Below are 22,420 nucleotides of genomic sequence, written 5' to 3' on the forward strand. Positions count from 1 at the left end.
AAACAAACAATGCTGTCTGTTAATGTAATACCCTGTTGAAGTATATATATATATATATATATATATATATATATATATATATATGTATATATATATATATATATATATATATATATAGATATATCAAAAATATACGCGTGTGTGTATATGTAACAAATCCGAAATGTGTTTGATGACTATTTTAGTCCTGTCTAAATCTGTAAATTGTTTAATTTTACAGAGTGCAAAGTCTGGCGAAATCCATTAAACTTGTTTAGAGGAGCAGAGTACAATCGGTAAGTGTAATTGTTTTTGATCCCCATACCCACCTACTCTGAAACAACAGCAATCACTGTAGCAAGTGAAGTATAAACAATTGCTGTCATGCACACCTTGCATATTAAACCCAAATTCATGCTTTTTTTTCTTTGATGTAACACAGTGCAGAAAAACTACACAAAGACTATGATGTAACACAGTGCAGAAAACTACACTAAAACTAACTTTCCAGTTTGACAGCATTCTGTCTCCATGTTTAGACTGCATGTTTCAAATGTTAGTTTTCAGCAATTCTTTACAGTTTATTTTTCAGTACTGAAATGTACTGCTTATTTGTGTTGTATCAGTCCAGGTGTTGTTTGTCCATTAATTTTGCATTTCATAGAACTGTTTTTTTATCAGTGTAGCACACAATTTCCTGATTCTGAATGTTGCTGTTTGTGTCATTTTGCAAGCTGTGTGATCTGAGTTGTCTGTAGAATATGTAATTTCACTTTTTATACTTAGCACACTGTTTTGCTTATTTTTTGCCAAATAATTGCAAATTAGGACATACTTACTAATAGCTGTTTAACATAATTGCATAAGAGTTTTTAAACATACATATCTGAGTCAGCAATTTGAAAATATATTGCACAACAGTTTTTAAGTATATATAATGTCTGTTTGAATCAACAAGTTGAAAATAGGCCCAGACAAAATCAACACTCAATATAATATTTAATTTAATGCTTTTCTTTTGGTATACAAGGAAATTTGTATGCATTATTTACAGTAACAGTACTTTTCTGTAAACTTCCTTTTATTTTCTGAAAATCCATGTTGAAAAAATATTAACAGTACTGTGGCAAAGCATGTAAATGTACAAATGTCATATCATTGTGTGTTGCTGTGACTGATCAATGTAATACGCTGGTTGTATTGTCCTGGCTGCTTAAGTTTTGTTTGTTCTGCCCGACCTACATAGTCAGAACAGTGTAGTAGTGTATAGCAGTTTGTGCAGGTGCTGGTATACCCTGTGAAGTCCTTGAGAAGTGATGATGCAGGTTCCAGTGCAGCAGATAAGCATTTGCAGTTTTATTTTTATTTTTTCTATGTTTTACTACATGTACCATATGATGTACATTTCTTCTTTTATGAATTGTCACTAGACCACTGAAAACTCTGAGGTAGATGTAGAATAGAACCAACTTCCAGTTTAACATCTAACTATCCATCTTTCCTCCTCCTTGTCTTAAGTGAACGATTGAATGAAATTATTGAATATGTGTAGTGCCACACATTATGACATACTGCAATTACAATGCTGGTTTTCTTGGTAGTTTCAGAATGAATTAATATGATCTCTTGAGCTTTATCCTTAAGGTTAGTGGAGGTTAACTCATCATTTTTACACTAGCCAGTATCTTCTGTTTTGTGTACACTTATTTTTGTTTTGTTTACATGAAGCAGGATAAGTGTTGGTGCGTAATCTGTAATTACATCCATTTTTTAATAAAATCAGGTGTTTTAACTATGCTGCAAGACTATTGTTATTGGTGTATTTGAAACCTTCCTCAGGGAGTCCCCTGAATTAAATCTGAGTACTTTTAGCTCATGTTTCACTAAAGGTAGTATGTACATACACTACATCCACCCCATCATGCCATTCACATTTTATGGCTTCAGTAGTAATGCACACATTCTTTTGACCACATCATACCTCTGCAGCTCTACTGCTTGGTAATGACAACAACACTAGAACACCTTCTGTGTAGATGTTTTCAAAGATACATACTTATACAATCATAAGCCAGTTCAAACAGTTAATAAAACTGAGCCCCAGGATGTAGAGCAGGCCATCATTTCTCAGTATATTGGTGCAAATTCAGTCATGTAGTGCAAGTACGCACAACTTTAAATTCACGCATTTAGTAAAAACAGTTTCATTATCAACATTCCAAGTCCCGAAACTAAGTGGACTACAACCAAAAATAAAATATAAAAACAGAATTAATAGAATACTGTGAACAGTGGAAAAGTCTGACAACTCACATGAGGGTAAAGGCAAAAAACAGCATATGTGTGAGTGTTTGCTCGTGTTTTTGGACCAAAATCAGTTACCTTCCTTACCACAGAAAGAGTCCTGCATTGTTCCTTAAGTATTAAACTGCTGTTTTTATGCAGCCAGTTTTCTTAATTCTGGTAATTCCTCCAGGTATAAGAGCTGTTCAGCACATATTCCATTTGTCAATCTGTTATTTTTTTTCTGTCCCCCAGCAACTTGCACTATGGCTGCATTACTAGCACCTAGCTGGCCCATTCATTTCTGGGTATGGAAGCTTGGCATTCTTAAGCTAGGAGAGCAGTACTTCCCTTTACTGATAATCCTAACTGGCCCTCCATTCTCCAGCAAGAATTGAGTGGCAGGAAGTGGGCTAGTTTGTTGGACTTGGGAGACAGCCTACCCCTCCCTTTGGGAGTAACCACCACCTTGTCATCTCCACAAAGTTCTACCACTGCTGTCTCTGGAGGGGAAGTGTGCTTTTTGATGCCAAGTTCCACAATGTCTAGTACTTCAAGGTTTCACCCCCCCTCCATGTGCAAACTGGCAGTGGCCATTTACTCCAATCCCCTCTGGCCAGCTTCTACAAGTTCTTCAGGGTATCAGTCTTTTCTTTGAGGGCAAATACTATGCAGTCTATTTGGATGAGATTAGTAGGCTACAGAGATATTTTTCAAATTTATAAATTTTCCCAACTCATAGTTAGTATCATTAGTTATAGGGGTAAGCAATGTAGCCTGTTGCGCATGTGCACACACACACACACACACACACACACACACACACACACACACACACACACACACGCTTTGCCTACGTCAGAAATTTTTTTTTGAATTGCCTATTGAGTCTTCTGGTATTGACAGTAGGTATCAGTTATTTGATGAGCTGAACTGCCTGTTCTTGGCTAGCTTGTAGACTTTGTTGTGCTTGATAAGCTACTATCTGATGAATCTGTATTTGTAGGAGATTTCGTTTCTCACTTGGGGAATTGTGGCGGTATGTGGAGGGTTCCATTTAGAAGTGTTTGCCAGATCTGAACCCAGATGGGCAATAGTTATAGGGCACGTGTTAGTCATGTCCTGTCTATGATAAACACCCTGTCCAAATGCAAAGTTGCTTATAAGTGTAGTTCATACTGGTGCATCTTGGACCAAAGGTCAGTGACTGACTTTGTAATTGTGCAGTCAGTCCTGAGGCCGTATATTTTCTGGCACTCAGGTCATGAGTGCTGCTGATATGTCAGCAAATTAGCACTTTTTGATGAGATGAGTTAAGTGTCCTTGGCAGTGGCTGAACAAACCCAGGAACCCACAAATGTAGTGAGGGTATTATAAGAATTTCTAATAGACACTTCTGTGTGGGATGAGGAGTTCTTACTCGAGTGCAACTTCTTTTGCATACTGGAGGAAGTCTGTGACATGGAGTCCAAACAGACCTTCAAAGCCACGGTAGTTGAGGCAGTAGAAAAGAACTGTGTGTAATGCTTTTCATGATGATAACCTACCAATAGAGAGAGAAGTAGTCATTGTAAAGAAAAGAGGACTTTTGTGCAATTCTAAAGGAGGGCAAGGTTTCCAGATATGGGAGACATGTACTAATAGTCCAGCAGGTATGTCCGTCACTGAAGCTAAGGGCTGGAGAAGTTTGGCAAATAAATAAAAAATGGCTTTTTGGATGGCCTAAATGAGGTTCTAGACTTTGCCCTGACTCTTAAAAAGAGGATTAAGAAACTCTGATCTCTAAGAAGAAGGGAAAGCCCATACTGCTGCTTGTGGCTGTATATCAGCAATCATAAAGAAATGACAACAGAGATTTAAAGCTAGAAGCTTAGCAAGAGGTTATTAAATGCACTGTAGCCACTGGGTGCCCACAGACTACTACAGGACATTCATACAGAGATGCACATAAGCGCTGTGAATGTGGGATTTGCCAAGAGCTGACATGTAACAGGAGGGGTTTATTGTATGGATCACTGTGCAGTAGTTCTGACTTCTGCTACAGTAGGTCTGATGTCTGTTTTGACTTCCAGAGCTTAACTCTCTTTTCCTTTTTGCCAGATACCTGTATCCCTAGGATGTCAGCTTGCTCCTAGTCTAAAGTGGGCATCTGCCGTTACCATCCTTATTTTTTTCTTGATTCACTACTTTGTGATGAGTCTTGTTAGTAGCATCATTAGTCTAACATTTCAGCCTGTGTCCAAAGCAAAGTTATCAAGTAAGTACCCCATTTAGGAGCATTTTCTTAGCATTTTTTTCTATTATACTTGTATTATTACAATGGGGTCAGGTAACCTTAATGGTGGTAGGATTTGTCTGCTGCAGAAAAGCCTAATAAACATCCATGTAGTAAGCAGATTTCTTGCAAAGTGGATCTTTTATCCGTGAACTGAGCACATTGTCTTTGCATGTATGATTTTCTTTGGTTTAGTTGTAAGATATTAAGTAGAAGGAAACTATCCCTTCTGAACTATATGGAAAAGAGGATACTTTGTCTACCCAGGATTTCCTTGCCTCCTGCAGATCCAGCCTAGAAAGAGAAAGAAGCAGCACCTAAGAAAGGAGGAGGAAGGTGAAAATGAATAATTTTAAGGCCCCTTCTAGGCTCAAGGATTCCTGGCCTGTTGAGGTGTTCTCACAGTCCCTGGCCCAGGCATCTGCATTATCTGAGACCTGTGGCATCCCCATATGGAGGCTGTCATGGCATCAGATCCTGGCTTGTCCTCCTGACCAAAAGACTTTCACAAGATGTCAGTTTGGTTATCTCTCTGCAAGCTTATGCCTCTGTCACTCATTTTTATTGTTTCCAAGGGGAAGGATGGAACTTCTGGGCACTGGTCTGTGATGATGTCTGCAAATGAATTGTAGGTTAGATATTCCTGCCCAATTGACCCAAACCTTTCAGATGACGTCCTATGTTATGTAATCTCACTTGTCTTCCCAGCTGAGCTCTCTGCACAGACTGTCACAGTTCTAACTCCTACCCCTTCCAAAGCTTTTATTCAGGATTAGTTCAGTTTGGCCCATTGCTTCTTATAATTCATACAAAGCCCACACACAGTTTCCCCCAGAAAGAGGGAGATCTCTCCATGAAGAAAATCAGATTCTTCAAACAGTGAGGATGAAGATCTGGATTATGCTTCACAGATGTTTTTCCATCCTTGTTATGACATATTCAGTAAAGAAGACATGTCTTCAGCGACAGAAGACCTGTTATTTGTTCATGCCTTATACATAATCACTTTAAATGGGATGCCAAAGAGGTCTTAGATGCCCCAAAACAGCACTTTTATGTCCAGGGACTGGAGGATTCCAAACCAGTGGGTGACACTGCAATCTTAGGGGCCTTTTAGCATGTCTGCCTGTCTAATTATCTGGAGCTAGACTTGTAGCCTCTTGCCCCAGATACGATTGACCAATTCTGTATGCTTCAGAATTCTCAAAAATTCTTACATAAAATCCCTACTGATGATACATTTTTGGTGTATTAGTATGCAGAAAGGGAGCTCAGGCTGGTTCCAGCCTATAATGCCCTTCTCAGCAGTGACTGAGAGAGCAGAATTATTGACTAGTTTATAAACATAGTGTACACAACTGCCACACTGGCCCTTCAGGGCATTTAACTGTCAGACCCACAGCCAAATATCAAGGTGAGTTCCACAGTTACTTGAGGACTAAGATAGGGATGTGTCTAAAAATGCTTAGAAAACAAAACCCGTATAACTTACACAGCTGGCTACTCAAGTGGGAAAACATGTAAATAAACATAGCTCTGTTACTGAAGATGTAGCTTCCAAGACAGCAGCCACTAGCTCTGTTTTAAGAAGACATGCATAAGTGAAGGTTTAACTCCTGTCAGAAGATGTCAAAGCACAGCTCAAGAGTAGCTCAATAGCCAAGGAACTGCAGCTTGCCTCCCACTATCAAAAGCATTTAAAAGACTGGAGAAAAAGGGGAAGACTAGTAATTGAGTAAAACAATTGTGTCCCCCTGTGCCAAGGTATGACCGACATTATTCATCTAGGAAATGGTCCTGCTATTGCCATATACACAAAAGTAAACAGGCAAAGCAGAAAGAGACAGCGTAAGAAGAAAGGGAAGGGAGACCAGAAGGGGAAGTCTGTGTGCCCTCAGGGCCTCACACCTCAGTGGGAGCAGCCATGATCCCAAAACAAATCCCTGACCCAATGCTCAGTCCTCTCACCAACCCCTACCCAACATTCATACAATATTGGTAACTGACTGGCACAATTCGTCAAAAACTGGGAAGTCATTAACCAAAGACAGGTGGATAATGCAGATAGTAACCCAGCGTTACAAACTTCATTTGTAGTCAAAATAACAATTTGCAGGCATCCAGCCAATACCAAGAGAAAGTAAAATCAGGGGACTTCCAAGATGACTGCACATTGAATAACAGCTTAATTTCAGCACTCCTCGTGTGAAAACTGAAACTCAGATAAGAGAGCCAGTAAACACACATTTTGGGGTAATTTTCTATAAGTGACTAGTAAGTGCACTGCCTGGATGCTTGTAAAAAATTCAGCGAACCTGGAAGAACCTGGAAGAAAATCAGTCACAAAAGGTGAGGAAACAAACACTGACTTGGAAGAATTCTGCAGCTGTTCAGCAAAAAGCAGTGCATGCTCCAGCTTTGGTGCAAGACATGACTTCAGCAATCTAGAGGAGAAAATAAGTCAGTGTATTCAGAGCTGCTTAAAATAAACATAACATGGAAGGAGTGTATCAACTCAAATAACAAAAGGCTGAAAAAAATGGAAGAAGCTGTAAACAGATATTCAGATGAGGTAATAAAATTGCAAAAATCAGAGGTTGAAATGGAAAAAGGTTGGCTGAAAATGAGACTGCTCAAGAAGAGATGTTTCAAAATATAATAGAATTGGAGGTAAGAGCACATAGGCAAAACTTTTTCTGTGGTACTAGAGAAGCTGGAAGGAACAGACTATATTAATTTTATGAAAGCACAAATAAACAACTGGACTGGTATTCCCCAGCAGGAGTTGATAATTGACAGGGACATATGTATGCTCCAAACCTGGCCATGAGAAAGCAGCCTAGACCTTTAAAAGGAAAGATGCAATCCCCCCAGCAGAAGAGCTGATTTTGATAAAACTGTGGCAGAAGTACAAAATACTAAAAGTGTGATAGAGTAGAGTGTTTGTAGAAAATGATTACTCACAGTGCACCACGCAGAAGAGGACTAAATTTATTCCACTAATCGGGGAATGTCGAGAAAGAGGCATGAGATTCAAGCTGCTATACCCAGCTATTTTCAGAATATTCTTTCCGTGAGGGACAAAATCATTTTTTATGCAGAGCTTGCTAAGGAGGAAATACAAATGTTTGTCCATCAGAAAGTGAGCTATGAAACAGAAGGAGTTTCTGCTTCTTGATTTTCCGGTAATAAAGACCACAGAGAGACTGTGCACGTGAAATGTTTCCCAGTGTTTCAATGAAAAATGCTTGAGAGACAGAAAAAAGCACAAGAGTTGACCAGAACTGGGAGTACCTTGGAAATTAAGCAGAGACTGGATTGGGAGATGGAGATAAACAGGAATAAAACCAGCCACTCAGAAACTGACAAATAAATGTGGGATTACAAAGCACTGATTATGTTTGTGAAACATGACAACAAGAAACCCTGGAAATATTGGACTTTTTTGACTTTAAGCTTGTAGGGGACTCTAAAGCATATGCCCTTCTCCATGCCATTAATGTTTGGAAGAACATTTAGGAGGAGAGAAGGAAAGGAAAGAGTTAACTGTAAGACTGTAAGGAAAACTAAATTTTGTTCTTGACAGTAGTATTTTTATAATGCATGATATAATCTGCATAGTATACAGTAAATGTTTTAGTTATTTTCAAGTGTAATGGGGATACTAAAGTAAACACGTGGCCCTGTTGTTTCCCTCCTCCGTTGTTTCTCCTAGTTCAGTTTTAAGACATGTAGGCACTGCAACATAAAAAAGAACAGTCTGGTCAAAAGAGCATGATATAAAAAATTATGTGCTTTTTCTCACTGTTGCATTGGAGAATGATTGGGTTAAGGCCCTTGGGTTGATCTAGTAACAAGTTTTAAAAGAAAGCAAATAAATAAGAACATTGAGTGCAATAAAACATTTTTCTCTATGCAAATAAATGAGTGCATGTAGAAGCAACTCTGTATCTGGTTCTCTTATCTTAATGGAGACAACCTGATAAAGAGAAATAAAAACAGAGTACTTCTTTCTTTCAATGGCTTTCTTTAAATGGCTAGGTGATGATGAAAGCATTCGATTATTTTCCCAGTCTGGAAGAGAAATAAAGATAAGACAAAACCAGACAGCACTTAGTAGAATCACAGGCTATACCATGTGTATTAGCATGCATAAACTTCCTTTTAGGTTAGTCCATGTTTGTGAGTGTTGCTGTAATTTTGGGACAGTTCCTATCAGGAGGGTAAAACTTCAGTATTTGAATATGTATATATATTTTGTTTGTTAGTTTTAAGTTAATAGGTTTTAGGGACATATTGGGGGGGTTTGGGGGCTTTCAATAAAACAAATAGTTTTGTAAGATGTGACGTAGGCTCAAATGGATATGACAAGAAAATGTATAAAAGATTAACCTGCCAAACAGTGTATGAATGTAACACAAAAGCTGAAACTAGACACTTGACAAAAATCCTGTTCCACATAAGTGGGAATAATCACTTTTTCAGATAATGACACTTTCTATATTATCTTTAAATGTAAATAGTCTTACAGATATATATATATATATATATATATATATATATATATATATATATATATATATATATATATAAAGAAAGAGTAGTGAACTATATTAAAACATGTAGAGTACAAATGGCTGTGCTACAGTAGAAATGTATACAAATAGAAAGAGTAGGGAACTATAGTAAAAACAGAAAGAGTAGTGAACTATATTAAAACAAGTAGAGTACAAATAGCTGTGCTACAGGAGACACATTTGGAAAGAACTGAACATGTGAATTTGATAAAGAAAGGTTTTCATGATGGTTATTTAGCAGAATACCTGGGACAAAGGAAAAGAGTACTTATATTAATTGCAAAAGGAGCTCCAATAGTGATAGAAGAGGATAAAAAAGATAATGGCAGATTTGTAATACTAAGAGGCTGCTGGCAAGGGAGGAGGATTACACTATAGCATGTATTTATATTCCACATAAAACTGCTGTAATGAGGCTTAAGAAAATTCTGTGAGAAATAATCAGCTTTCAGCAGGGAATATTACTTATAGTTTGGGACTGGAATTTGATTTGCAGAAGTGAAGCTGTATATGGGTGGCCCAGAAGGGAAAATATAACAAAGGAGAGTATATATTTGAACAAATTTCTGAAAATATATGGCATGGAAGATGTGAATTCAGTAGTAGGAGTTTGGAGTGAATTTACATATTCTACAAGCTACAAAAACTGGGCTAGGCTAGACAGAGCTTATATTTTACAGGAACATGTGCATTTAATTGGAAGTTTTGATATGCATCCAATAACTATTTTAGATCACGCGCTAATAAATGCAGAGTAATGAAATAAAAATGAGACAATGGTACTTTCCCACTTATTTGTTGAAAAGAGAGGAATTGAAGGAATAGGTAGTTGAAATTATTCAGGAGTTATTAGAGAAGATAGAAATTTCTTCTGAAAATACAGCTAGGGAGTGGGATAAAATTAAATTGGAGTTTAAAAATAGGGAGGAAATAAAAGAAATAGAGATGCAGTTAAGAAGTAACAAGAATTATTTAGAGAGACTGACAAAGGTATTGCAGAGTAGGGAATCTCACAGAACAAGAAGAGGAGCAATTGCAGAATGCTAAACAGAAAATAAGGGATTACCTCGATAATATGTATAAGTTTAGAAAGATCGTGATTAAGCATCTGCTTTTTGATAACTCTGAGCACATAAACTTTTAGCACAACTCTGACAACAGAAAGTAGAAAGGTTTGTTGCCAAGCTTAGGGAGCCTATAACAACGAAGATGATAAATCCTGTAGAGGTACTAGAAATATTTCAGAAATTTTATGTAAGTCTGTATAAAGCAGAGAAATGTGGAAATCAAGAAACGGTACAAATGAAAATGTTTATGGAAGAATTAAATATGCCAAGGTTAGAGGTAAATGAAGCTCAATTGCTAACATGATAGGAGGGATTAAGATAAAAATGGTGATGTGTAACCAATCCACATGAAAGTCCCCATGAATAGAGGGTATTCCTGTGGAAGTTTGGAATCTAGGATGGAAAAAAATGATAAAGATCTGGAAGGTTATGTTTAACAGTATTTTAAGAGGAGGAGAAGCACCTGCATCCTGGAAGAAAGTGGTGGTGGCCGTAATACTTAAAAAGGGTAAGAGCCATCAGATCCAGTTACATACAGGTCTGTTTTAATCCTAAGCCATGATTATAAAGTGTGTATGTCTATAATGGCTAAAAGAATGAAAAAGGTGATGCCAAAATTGATAGATGTAGATTAGTGTAGTTTTGTGGAGTGGAGGCAAACATTGAAGAACATTAACAGAACATTGATGATCCAGTGGGAAGCAGAATTTAAGAAAATACCACTGTTGTTGGTGGGTCTTGATGCAGAGAAAACATTTGACAGAGTAAGCTGGGAGTTTAGGAGCAGGGCATTTGAAGCATTTGCATTCCCTGATGAAATTATAAGGTTAGTTAGGAGGATATATGAGGAACCAGAGGCAAAAATTAAAGTAGATGTGTTCCTCTCTGATGTATTTCTGAGCAGAGGAACCAGGCAGGGGGCTGTCCCCTTTCCCTTTGTTATTTGCATTATGTTTAGAACCATTGGCAAAGAAAATAAGGTAATCAGAAATTCAAGGATGTAGATGGTATGGTAGTCAAGAAAAGCTGGCTATCTTTGCAGATATTTAATGCCTGATAAATCCAGGAAAGGGCATTTTAGTGTTGTATAACATTTTGATACAGTTTGAAATATTTTTGGGATACAAAATTAATGAAGCTAAAACAAAGTCAGTAACTGTAAATTATGTACCCACACACAAATTGCTTCAGCAATAGCCATATTTATGGGGACAAAATGAAATACTTAGGAGTACGGATTAAAAAAACGATTCTGGTGTGGCGGGTAAGGATATGTGGGAAGAGACTAAACAAAAGATAATACAAAAACTTTGAAACTGGAAGCTCTTTTTTATGGCTATGGATAGCAAGATACAAGCAGTTAAAATATTTTTAGTCAGCTGTATACACAAGTCAGGCATATCTTATTTCTACTAGGCCTCTATTAATATCTCTTTCTGAGTATCCTCTACTCCTAAATCTATCAGTTAGCTCACTAATTTCTTTGACAAAACCTGTGTCAGTGGGATTGTACCTAGATGTACGTATGGCCTGTCCCCTTACCACATTTTGATACACATATCCCGGGTGCATACTTGTTCTATGTAAAAGTGCATTTTTGTGGCACTTCTTCCTGTATACTCCTGTGTTCATCATTCCATTTTCCAATTTCTCTATATAAATGTCAAGAAAAGGAAGTTTATTCTCAGAATATTCATACGTAAATTTAAGATGTGTGTTACTAATGTTGACTTGTTCCATGAATTCAGCTAATTCATTAGGTGTGCCTGTCCAAATAAGGAACAGGTCATCCACGAAACGTTTATAAAATGAAACATAGTTCCTAAATAAAGACATCTGAAAAAGTTTTTCATATTCCCATTCTGCCATATAGAGGTTGGCGTAGCTATTGGCACATGACGTGCCCATAGCCACGCCATCCCTCTGTAAATAAAAGTTGTTTTCAAAGCTAAACACATTGGATTCCAGAATCAGCTCTAAAAAATACAACAAAAGCTCAATTCTGGATGAATGCATTTCAGAGTTACGTTCAAGATAATTACCCAATTTAATAATTCCATCAACATTGGGTATCACTGTAAATAATGACTTCACATCCAATGAGACCATATAAAAACATTTCATAGTATCATAACCCTTGAAAAAATCATTCAACTCCAGCAGAAATTGCTTAGTATCCCTCAATATATTGATGTCTCTATCTACAAACTGTCTAAGCTGTTTTTCCACATATATTGAGAGCGGTTCAGTTGACCAACCTTTCCCGGACACTATCGGTCTATACGGGGGGTCCCTTATATTCTTATGCATCTTGGGGAGTCCATGGAGTACTGGTATCAAGGGATATTCAACATACATGAACTCAAACATTTCCTTATCTATAGCATTAGCTCTATATAAATCTTGTAAGGTATTCTGTATTTTATGAATTACCGTATAGACCATCTCTTCTCCTATACTTTTATAGTAAGTATTGTCTCCTAGCATTCGTTTCATTCCATCTATATACTGAGTCCTATCCATGACAACGATACCCCCACCTTTATCTGCTGGTCTAATCATCAAAGTTTCATCATTCATCAGGTTCTTAAGGGATTCTCGCTGTCTATACGTTAGATTGAACTTCTTTCTAGGTGTTTTATTAGCTCTACTGTCATATAATGCGGCTATATCGTTCTCCACCAATCTACTGTATGCTGTCAACAGGGGATGAAAAGGTGGTACGAACACGCTGGGTTTTCTCAGTTCTCTAGTGTTGTAAGTCTGTTCCTGATCTTTGAAGAAAATCTTCAAAGATAGGTTCCTAACATATAATTTAAAGTCCCTAACCGTCTCTTCATGTAAACTACTATATGTGGGTATAAAGGTGAGACCTTTATTCAATACCACTGTTTCTTCTTCAGTCAGCATTCGTTTTGAAATATTGAAGACTAATTGTTCTTCCTCCCTTCCCACATCTTTTTTATACTGTGGTTGGTATCCCTGTCTTGGGACAGCTTCCTTTTCTGTCTCCCTCGACTTACTGAACGCATTCTCCCCTCTCTTCTGTCCATTCTGATCGGGAAAGGGCGTTCCTTATTGTAATTATAAGTTCCTATTACTTCACCATTCATTTGCCTCATTCCAACCACATCTGTTGTTATACTGGCATTGGTACTGGGACCTGTAACCTTACTACGAACTACTGGTACATTCACATTTCGCTCGCCATTACTTGTATTCCCTGTGTCATAATTGCCTACATTAGCATCTTCTAAAGGGACAATATCATTCACCCTCTCTTCATTAATGACACAGCCATTCCTCTTTTTATCATTATGGCCCTTCTCAGCGCTTATATTTAAGTCTATATCAATAGTGTGAAACAAAAGATAATACAAAAACTTTGAAACTGGAAGCTCTTTTTTATGGCTATGGATAGCAAGATACAAGCAGTTAAAATATTTTTAGTCAGCTGTATACACAAGTCAGGCATATTTTTATCAACCAGAGGAGAAGTTGGGGATATTGGTTAAAAAAGAGCTGAAGGATTTTATCTGGACAGGGAAGACAGCAAGAGTTAAGTGGGATAAGCTGATTCTTCCCATTGAACAAGGTGGTTTGGGTTACCCGTTTTAAAGAGGTATTGCAGAGCCACATAGTTAAGGCTGCTATACATAGCACAAGCAGAAACGTATAATTCAAAGTGGAAAGAGGTGGTGATGAAACTGGGGAAGCTCAAGAAACAAGGAGAGACTGGAATTTTCATACAGATCCTTAAGGAGGATAACAGTAGCCAAACAGAGTATTATATTTATAAGGTAGCAGAAAGTATTCTAAGAACCAAGTCAACATGGGAATGTAGAAAGGAGATTCTGCCAATAGGGATGACTGCAATTGGGAATACAAATTTTATGTATTTTTTATTTGACATTTGTGGACCGGGATAATCCAACTGGATCAAAGCCCTTTTTTTTAGCAGAGGCCTGGGCAGAAAAGCTTCAACGTACAATTATATAAGAATACATGTTACAGTAAATGTGAAATACAATGATACTGTCTACAAATGCATTTACAATAATGAAGGCAAGACAGAGTTATATACAATTATAGTTAAAACTGATAGTTATAAAAGTGACACAAACTTGAGGGATAGTAGACAGTGGACAGATCAGCCTTTTAATAATGGTAATCTACAGGAGGTGGAATTAGAAGGAATAGGTTCTGAGACAGTACAGCAGAAGTCAAGAATTGATAAGTGATGTTAGGTTTATAGGTAGTACAGCAGAAGTCCAAAATTGATAAGTGATGTAGCCTGTAAAGAGTCAGGAAATTGTCATAGTAGAAAAGTAGGTAGGTTGGAGAAAGATAGCGTGGAGTATTCAGGGAGGTAAATTACAGGGACTTGTCCAGATGTGATTTAGATATTGTTTTGAGTGATTTCTTAAATTTGTACATCTGGTGTATACTTCTTAGGGTCAAGGGAAGCTTGTTCATTAAGATGGTGGGTGAGTAACTGTATAGATTCTGTCCTGCAGATTTTTTTGCTTTGTGAATTTTCAACAGACATTGATCAGAGCTCCTAAGTGGTCGGGAAGGGGTATAAACTGAGACTAGTGAGGAAATGCTTGGAAAGGATGAAGGTTTATTGATGGAGAGGATGATGAGTAGTTAGGTAAATTTGAGGTGGTTTGGAAACTCAAGCCAGTTGAGTGACCTAAGGACCTGACAGTGGTGAGTTTTGGATGGCAAATTAGTAGCAAATCTAGCAACTTTGTTATAGGTAGATTCAATTTTGGAGAGTAGAGAAGACTGAAGGTTAGTAAAGATTTGTAGAAGAGGTTGGGAAGGAGGTAAGCACTGGCTAGTGTTATTCTAGAATCAGGGGTGATGTATCTTTTGTTTCTGTAAAGGAGGTCAGGATTTTGGTGGGTTTCTTAATACAGTGATGAATGTGTAGGTCATATTTCAGTTGGTCATCTATGATTACTCCTAGGAGCTTTGCCTGGGTTTCAGGAGAGATTATGGTGTTATGTGAAGAAACTACTACATGATAGAGCAAAATCCCTAATAGGGAAGGCATCTCTGATCAGTACTAGCAAAAAATTACGATCCCTCATAAAATCTTCCAAGGCTAGCTTCAAGAGAAAAATTGCACAGGACACCAAAGACAATCATAAGGCTTTTTTCAGTTATGTTTGGAACCTGGAATACAACTCCCAGATTTGTTCTGAGTTGATTCTAAATGACAAAAAATATACTGAACCCACAGACCGCCAATATCCTGGCAGACAGGTTCAGTGCAAACTTCTCCACCCCCTCCCGCCCAAAAGAGCAAGTATCTATCCCGGCAGAGGGCTGCCTCCCAAACATCTCTGATGCTCAGGTGAAGGCTGCCCTCTCCAAAGCAAAAAACACTGCTTCCATGGGACCAGATGGCGTCCCAGGTTGCGTCCTACATGAACTCCAAGAGGAACTAATCCCTCAAATAAAACAGCTATACAATCTCAGCCTCACTACAGGATATGTGCCCACAGAATGGCGTACGGCAACAGTGGTCCCACTCCACAAAGGTGGAGCCTCTACGGACCCTGGAAACTATCGCCCCATAAGCCTGACTAGCTTAGTCTGCAAGGCTATGGAGAGGATCATCATGGAGCTCATAAACAAAGACATTAGCTTTGTCAAGGGCAGATCCTGCCTTTTGAACCTGGTTGACTTATTCGAAACAGTCACCAAAGCCATAGATGAAGAGAAGGTAGTCCACACAGCCTATCTGGACCTTGCAAAGGCATTTGACACAATACCCCACTCGGGCATCATAGATAAGCTATCCAGCTTAAATATAAACCCCTATGTCACAAGATGGGTCGCAAACTGGCTCAAAGACAGAACCCACAGAGTCAGAGTTGCTGGAGCCATGTCAGACTCGAAACAGTTCACAAGTGGTGTCCCACAGGGTTCTGTCCTGGGACCACTCTTGTTTGGTATATACTTTTCCGAGGTACAGGCAAATGTGGGAGGACTATGGCTCACCAAGTTCGCAGATGACTGCAAACTGGGCGCCATAATCGACTCTCCAGCTGACACAAACATCCTTCAAAAAGGTCTCACAGAGACAGATAACTGGTGCCAGCGCCATGGTTTAAAGCTAAATGCCAAAAAATGTATAGTCATACCCTTTGGCAAAAACAATGTGCCCACAAATTACCACATAGGCGGAAACCCATTAAGTACAGAGAAAGTTATTAGGGACCTGGGGACCCAAGTTGATAGCAATCTCTCCTTTGAAAACCACATTGCCAAAGTGGTTAGAAAGACCTTCTACATAGCCCACCTCATCACGAAGGGTTTCACATCTAGATCAAGAGAGGTAATCGTGCCCCTTTATTCATCCCTCATCAGGCCCATCATAGAATACAATGCCCCTTTTGGGATGTACCTTACCCGACACCTGCAGCAATTAGACCCCAAAAGTATCTCACCAAGAGGATCAAGGGTCTCAAACAGATGCCATATGCTGCTCAGTTAAAAAAACTGCAGCTCTACTCAGTTGCATACCGCCTACTTGAGGCGATCTATGCCTGACATACAAAGCTATGTCAAATCCAGAATTAATGGACATGCTCCACCTCAGTAAATCTAAATTCCTTAGAGCCACACGCTTGAGGGACTTGAACCTCAGCACAGAAATAAATAGAACTTGCTGGAGGGCAGGTTCATAACCCAGAGGCTCCCTTCGCTCTGGAATAGAATTCCAGTTCATGTGAGGCAGAGCACCTCACTGAATCTCTTCAAGAAGAATCTCGATAGGTGGATGGGGGATCGTAGGTTTGTCCCAGGGATTACTCCCATGTCACTATTAGACAGAGGCACAGTAAACTAAACCTTAAAAAGGGCACAGTATACTCAAATCAAGGGGTGGCGTAAGCCATACAGAATCGGGCTAGGCTTATAATTGCCCCAGGGCTGATAGCCTAGTATGAACCTATGAACCTAAATGTTGAACGAGGATTTAAAGGTGGTCAAGAGGTTCTGGGAGGAAGAGGAAGAGTTTTGTTTTTGTGGGGTTAAGTATGAGTTTTTTTTTTTTGTTAGCCAGGTTTCTGTGAGGTTGAATGTTTGTGTGAGGGTAAGCAGTTCAGCTGGGTTGACAGCTTTGGTTATAATAGTAGAGTCGTCAGCATGCTGTATGAGGGATGACTGAAGGCAGGATTTGTGGAGTTCATTGGTGAAGATGTTAAAGAGGTCCAAGAATGGAGCCTTGTGGGATGCCAGTTTTGATGGGGAGAAAGGTGGGAAGAGCAGAGAGTCATTTAACAGATTGCTGTCAATCAGAAAGGTAGGTGTTAAACCAGGATGTAATTGCTGTGGACAGGCTGAGTTGGGAGAGTTTTGAGAGGAGGATAGGATATGAAACAGTGTCTAAGGCTTTGGACAGATCTAAAAAATAGGCAGGACACGAGTTTATCTCTGGCTAAGGAAATGGCATTGGTAAAGGAGATGAGAGCAGTGGAGGTGCTGTGGTGTGGGCTGAAGCCATGTTGGGTAGAGGTGATCAGGTTACCTTGAATGAAATGGGCTAAGATTTGTTTGCGTACACAGTGTTCAAGCATTTTGGAGAGGGGAGAAAGTATAGCAATTGGTTGGAAGTTCTGTGGAATTACCACCTTTGTATATGGGTATCATATATAATCTTTTCCATAGAGTAGGAACAGTTGATTCAGAGATAGAGCAGTTAATTAGGATGGAAACTGGCTACTGACATAACAGAAATTTTTTAGAAGGAGAAATAGCAGGTTGTCAGCTGATGGGGAGCATGGTTTGAGTTTAAGGAGGAGTTTTTAATGTAGCTTGTGGGAACTGGTCTTAGAGAGAAGGGGGAATTATTTATATGGGGAGTTGTGGGCGGTGAGGGTTGGGGTGGGTTAGAAGTCTGTATAAGTTTGCTTATGGTGTCAATGAAGTAAGAATTAAAGATGGATAAGATGCAGTTTCAGGGGTGTGTTGTTGGGGCAAGGGTTGAGTGTTGAAGGACTTCCTGGGTGGAGTATTTGGTTAATAGTGTTCCAGGACTTTTTTGGGTTTCTGGAATGTGTAGTCTGGGATTGATGGCAGAAATTCCTTTTATCATTATTAATGTGTTTTTTAGTAAGATTTTGGAGTCCCCTATATCTTTGGAAATGTGAGTGAGATTTGGTCTTGGATCAGGGTTTCCCAGCTGAGTGTCTTTTCTGAATTAGAGACTAAGTTGTGTTGGTGAGCCAGGGGGAGTTGTGGGATTTGACTCTAATAGTACATGGTGGGGCAAGGGAGTTGTGCGTTAAGGAAGATGGAGTTAAAATATGATACAGCATCATCGAGAGTTAATGTAAAGAGAGTGGACTAGTCTATTGTTGAGAGCGAATTATTGAATTTGTCAGGGTTGAAGGTAGTCAGTTTCTGATGTTCTTTGAATTTATGTGTTTTGGGAATGTGGGGGAAGAGTCAGAGGATTTGTATTGGGCAATGGGCGCTGATGGAGTTGCATAGTGTTTCAGGCTGAAGACAGAGGTTGGGATTGGAAACAAGAATCCAGTCAATGATAGAACTGGAATTGGTGGATTTGTTATGGAATGTCGGGAAGGAGATGAGTTGGGTGTAACCATAAAGGTTAATGCAGGTGGTAGGGAAGTTAGAGGTGAGGGTAAGCCAGTTGATATTAACATCATCTAGTATAATGGTTTCATTAGGGGATGTGGTCAGAGATCCAATTAAGTATCTGCTCAAGTAAGGGTATGTTAGTACCCAGTGGTGTGTAGATGGCAACTATTGTTATAGTTTTGTGATATTTGGGTTTGACTGTAAGGAGGTCAGCTGGGTAAAAGGAGGGAGAAGGATTTGGTGGGGAGGTTAGGGTTAGGAGGTCTGAGTACAAGATAGCAACTCCACCTCCTTTCAAGGTGTAGAGTGTTGTATCCTGAGGGAGGAATTTGCTGTCAGTGTTGTGTGTTTTAAGCCTAGTCTCTGAGAGAGTAACTATATTGGGGGGGGGGCTAATGAGCTAGCCATGAGTGAAATTCAGTTATCTTAAGGATACTCTGGATGTTGATAGAGTAGAAGAAGAAATGTTTGGGAATTAGGTTAGGAGTATTCAAGGAGGTTAGTGGGGTACTGGATGGGGCAGTTTGCATAGTATGTGGGCGGGATTGGGGTGAATATCACCAGAGAGTTGGAGGGTGTTAAAAGGATGGAGGAGAAGTGATATAAATGAATAGGGAGCAAGGTATTTTTGTTTTGTTCTGTAGTGTGTGTGAATTTTGGGAAGTAGTTTGATTTTGGGGAGAGTGAATTCAATAAAGAAGAGTGAGGGTGATACAGGAGAGCAGTAATGGTTATTGTAGTATGTAATGTAATGAGAGGATGATGGAGAGCAAGGGTGCTGGATTAGATGAGTGTGGTAAGAGGTTAGGTTACAGAAGAGTAGAAGAAGAGAGGCTATGATGAGGGGTGAAATGAGGAAGAGGGATTGGTAAAGAGCACATTGGTGGGTGTTGGTTATGTGAGAGAGGAAATGAGAGAAAAGGGGAGTGTGAATGACTGAAAGGCTGTGAGAGTACAAGAGAGTGGGAGGGGGAGGCAGTAATTAAGGTTGGGAAGAGATTCAGTAAATGCTTAGAGAAAAGGGAGGGGTGGGTACTGTTAGGTCAGGGTTACAGGGGGAGGTGAGTATAGAAGGGTGGAGTGCAGTAGCTGTGTTGGGTGTGTTCTGATTGGATAGAGTTGCAGGAAGTAGAAGTTAGGAGAGGGTGGGATTATGGAGGCTAGCTATAAAAGAAATTGAAGCAGAGGTGGACGGGAATGGGGGTGTAGGGTAGGGGAGCAGAATAAGTCCGAGCATAGCGGGCTGAGCCAGGATGCAGCAGGCTACAAGACCGAAGAAAAATAATTTGTGGAGCAGAAGGAAATGGCTGAGAAAGTAGTCGCTATTGTACTAGGAAGGAGAAAGAGAAGGTGAGTGTGAGAGCAGGCTAAGGTGGCGGGGAGCACAAGGTAGACAGAACTAGGCAGTTAAGATTACTCAGTAAGATTACTCAGTCTGCTGTTGCGACCCCTAATGGGAGCAGCCAAAAGAAAAATAAGTCATCCCCCTGAGTTGCTTAAGTTTGATGTGGAAGTTCTTGCTGGGCATTCTACTTTCTATTTTTGAGCATGAATTTCTTCCTTTTGTTATACAACCTATTTATTCTGGGATTCCACCAGGGTGGCTTGTTTTTTTAGTTTGTCCTTTGCTTATTTTGAGAAGGTGCCATTACCCCTATGCAACTGTGTACATGGTTGTGCAGGTACTTTGTCAATGACTTAGTTAGCAATGTTTCCTGGGTTGGGGAGGCTTAAAATGTTGCCAGTGTATCACTTAAAAGCAGAAAACGTACCTTAGGATAATTCCTAAAATTTCATGAGTTAAGTGATGTCTTAAGTTTTATTTTGAAGTAGTCAGTTCTGTGTACCAACCAGTGAGGACATTACACTGGGGGGGGGGTGCAACATTCCTCCATGTTTGTGACAACCAGGTCAAGGATGTCTGTGCCTCTAGTGGTAGTGCTGACTTGCTGGTCTGAGGAGTTCATGTTGATAAAGTCCAGGACTGTCTGTGTCTGCGTGTTTGGGGTCATGTATGTTTCCCAGTTTGTAGAAGGGTAGTTGAAGTCTGCTTTGAGTCACTGGAAAAAATAGCTAGTTACTCCAATTCATTTAAGTGGTGAGGGTTTCTTGGGTTGTAGTGGGGGACCTGTAGCTTGCAAGAATATGATGTGGAACTTTGCTTATGGTGAGGTGCACATGAAGAAGCTCACGGGTGTCATACTGCTTCACCAGCCTTGAGACATGATTGTTTTTGATGTAAATTGAGACACCTCTACCTTTTGTCTTTTTTTGTGCAATAGCAGGTCTATTATAGCCATGTACTAATGGGGTGATTTCTGCTTCTTTAAACCATGTGCTACACAGACTTATATATTCAAAAGGGTGAAAGAGAGCTTACAGGGAGTGGAGTTTTTATTTTGGACTCCTGGCTTTGATCGGTATCATCCGTAGATTATTGGGGAATTGTTTTAGCTATGTATGAAGGCTTATCAGGTTGACAATGTCTAAAAAAAGGCACTCTGGAGTAGACAGAGTATTAGCCAATATTCAGAAGCCTAGAAGGGGACAAGTACAGATCATTCCTATTGAAGCAGTGTAGTCTGTCAACCATATCTTCCCAGGCTGAATAGTATTATATCCCATTCAAATGACACCAAAAACTCAACCAATTGTTAGTCGGTTATATTCTGTTCATGCTGTGGCATCATCGTTGGAGGAGGTAGCCTGCTGCTGAAAGCTAGGCTTATACTGCTTGGGATACATAGTCTGAGAGCTCCATCAAGTATCTCTTTATATAGTCCAGGGAGATATGTCTCAGGTCATTTATGCCCCACATAGACTATGACTAAGTCATACTGGTACTTGTGGTTGAGTGACCTGAGTGCATGAGTGATGTGGCAGATCCTGGCCACTGATACTCAACTGACCATCACCTTCTCTGTGCTCAGCCTGGTGAGCAGGATTTCTTTCTGTGTGTCTTACAATGGAATCTCCTATGACCAAGATATTGGATTGTGAGGTTATCTGCCATGTGAGCTTATGCATTGAGACACTGTGAGTTGTGGTTGAATGTGTCCTGGTGGATGTTGCTACAGTAGTGTGTTTTTGAGGTTGATGAAAAGAGTTACTGTAATATCTGTATCTGGGAGGTCTTTGTGGTTTGGAAAAATTGCTTTTAAGGGTTTCTGTATAAATGTAGATATTGCTGAACCAATTCATGTGTACTCTGGAGTTGTTATCCAGAAACAGATGCTTAACAGCAGCCTTTCTAAACTCATGCACATTATCCAGGTGATCTCTTATTTTCTCTTAAGTAGTCTGCAGCTGCATATTTTCTTATTCTGTGAGATTCCCCTTATTCTACAATACTTTAACCTTTGTAATCCCCTCTAAATAATTATCTTACTTCTTAACAGTATCTCTTTTTCTTTTATTGCTACCCTATTTTTAAACTCAATTTGCATTTTATCCCACTCATTAGCTATGCCTTAATTTCTATCTTCCATAATAACTCTTGAGTAATTTTCACTACCTGTTCCTTAAACAACTCTTTTTAACAAGTAGGCAAGGGGAAACACCATTGTTTCATTTTTACTTCATTACCCTGCATTTTTATCTTGGTTATTGGTGCATGA

General features: G+C 39.3%; 1 protein-coding gene across 6 annotated transcripts in view; it reads left to right on the top strand.

The window, feature by feature from the left end:
• Positions 1–22,420, top strand: part of ST7 (suppression of tumorigenicity 7) — a 1,957,536-nt gene that overhangs the window by 1,476,195 nt on the left and 458,921 nt on the right. For all 6 annotated transcript variants that reach the window (XM_044088709.1, XM_044088710.1, XM_044088711.1 and 3 more), the window contains one exon: positions 221–275. In XM_044088709.1, coding sequence (XP_043944644.1) covers positions 221–275 — 55 coding nt within the window. The remainder of the gene's footprint in view (positions 1–220; positions 276–22,420) is intronic.

The sequence above is a fragment of the Protopterus annectens genome, chromosome 11.part0 (genome assembly GCF_019279795.1).
Source record: "Protopterus annectens isolate FY-2018-M chromosome 11.part0, PAN1.0, whole genome shotgun sequence".
Classification (NCBI taxonomy): Eukaryota; Metazoa; Chordata; order Ceratodontiformes; family Protopteridae; genus Protopterus; species Protopterus annectens.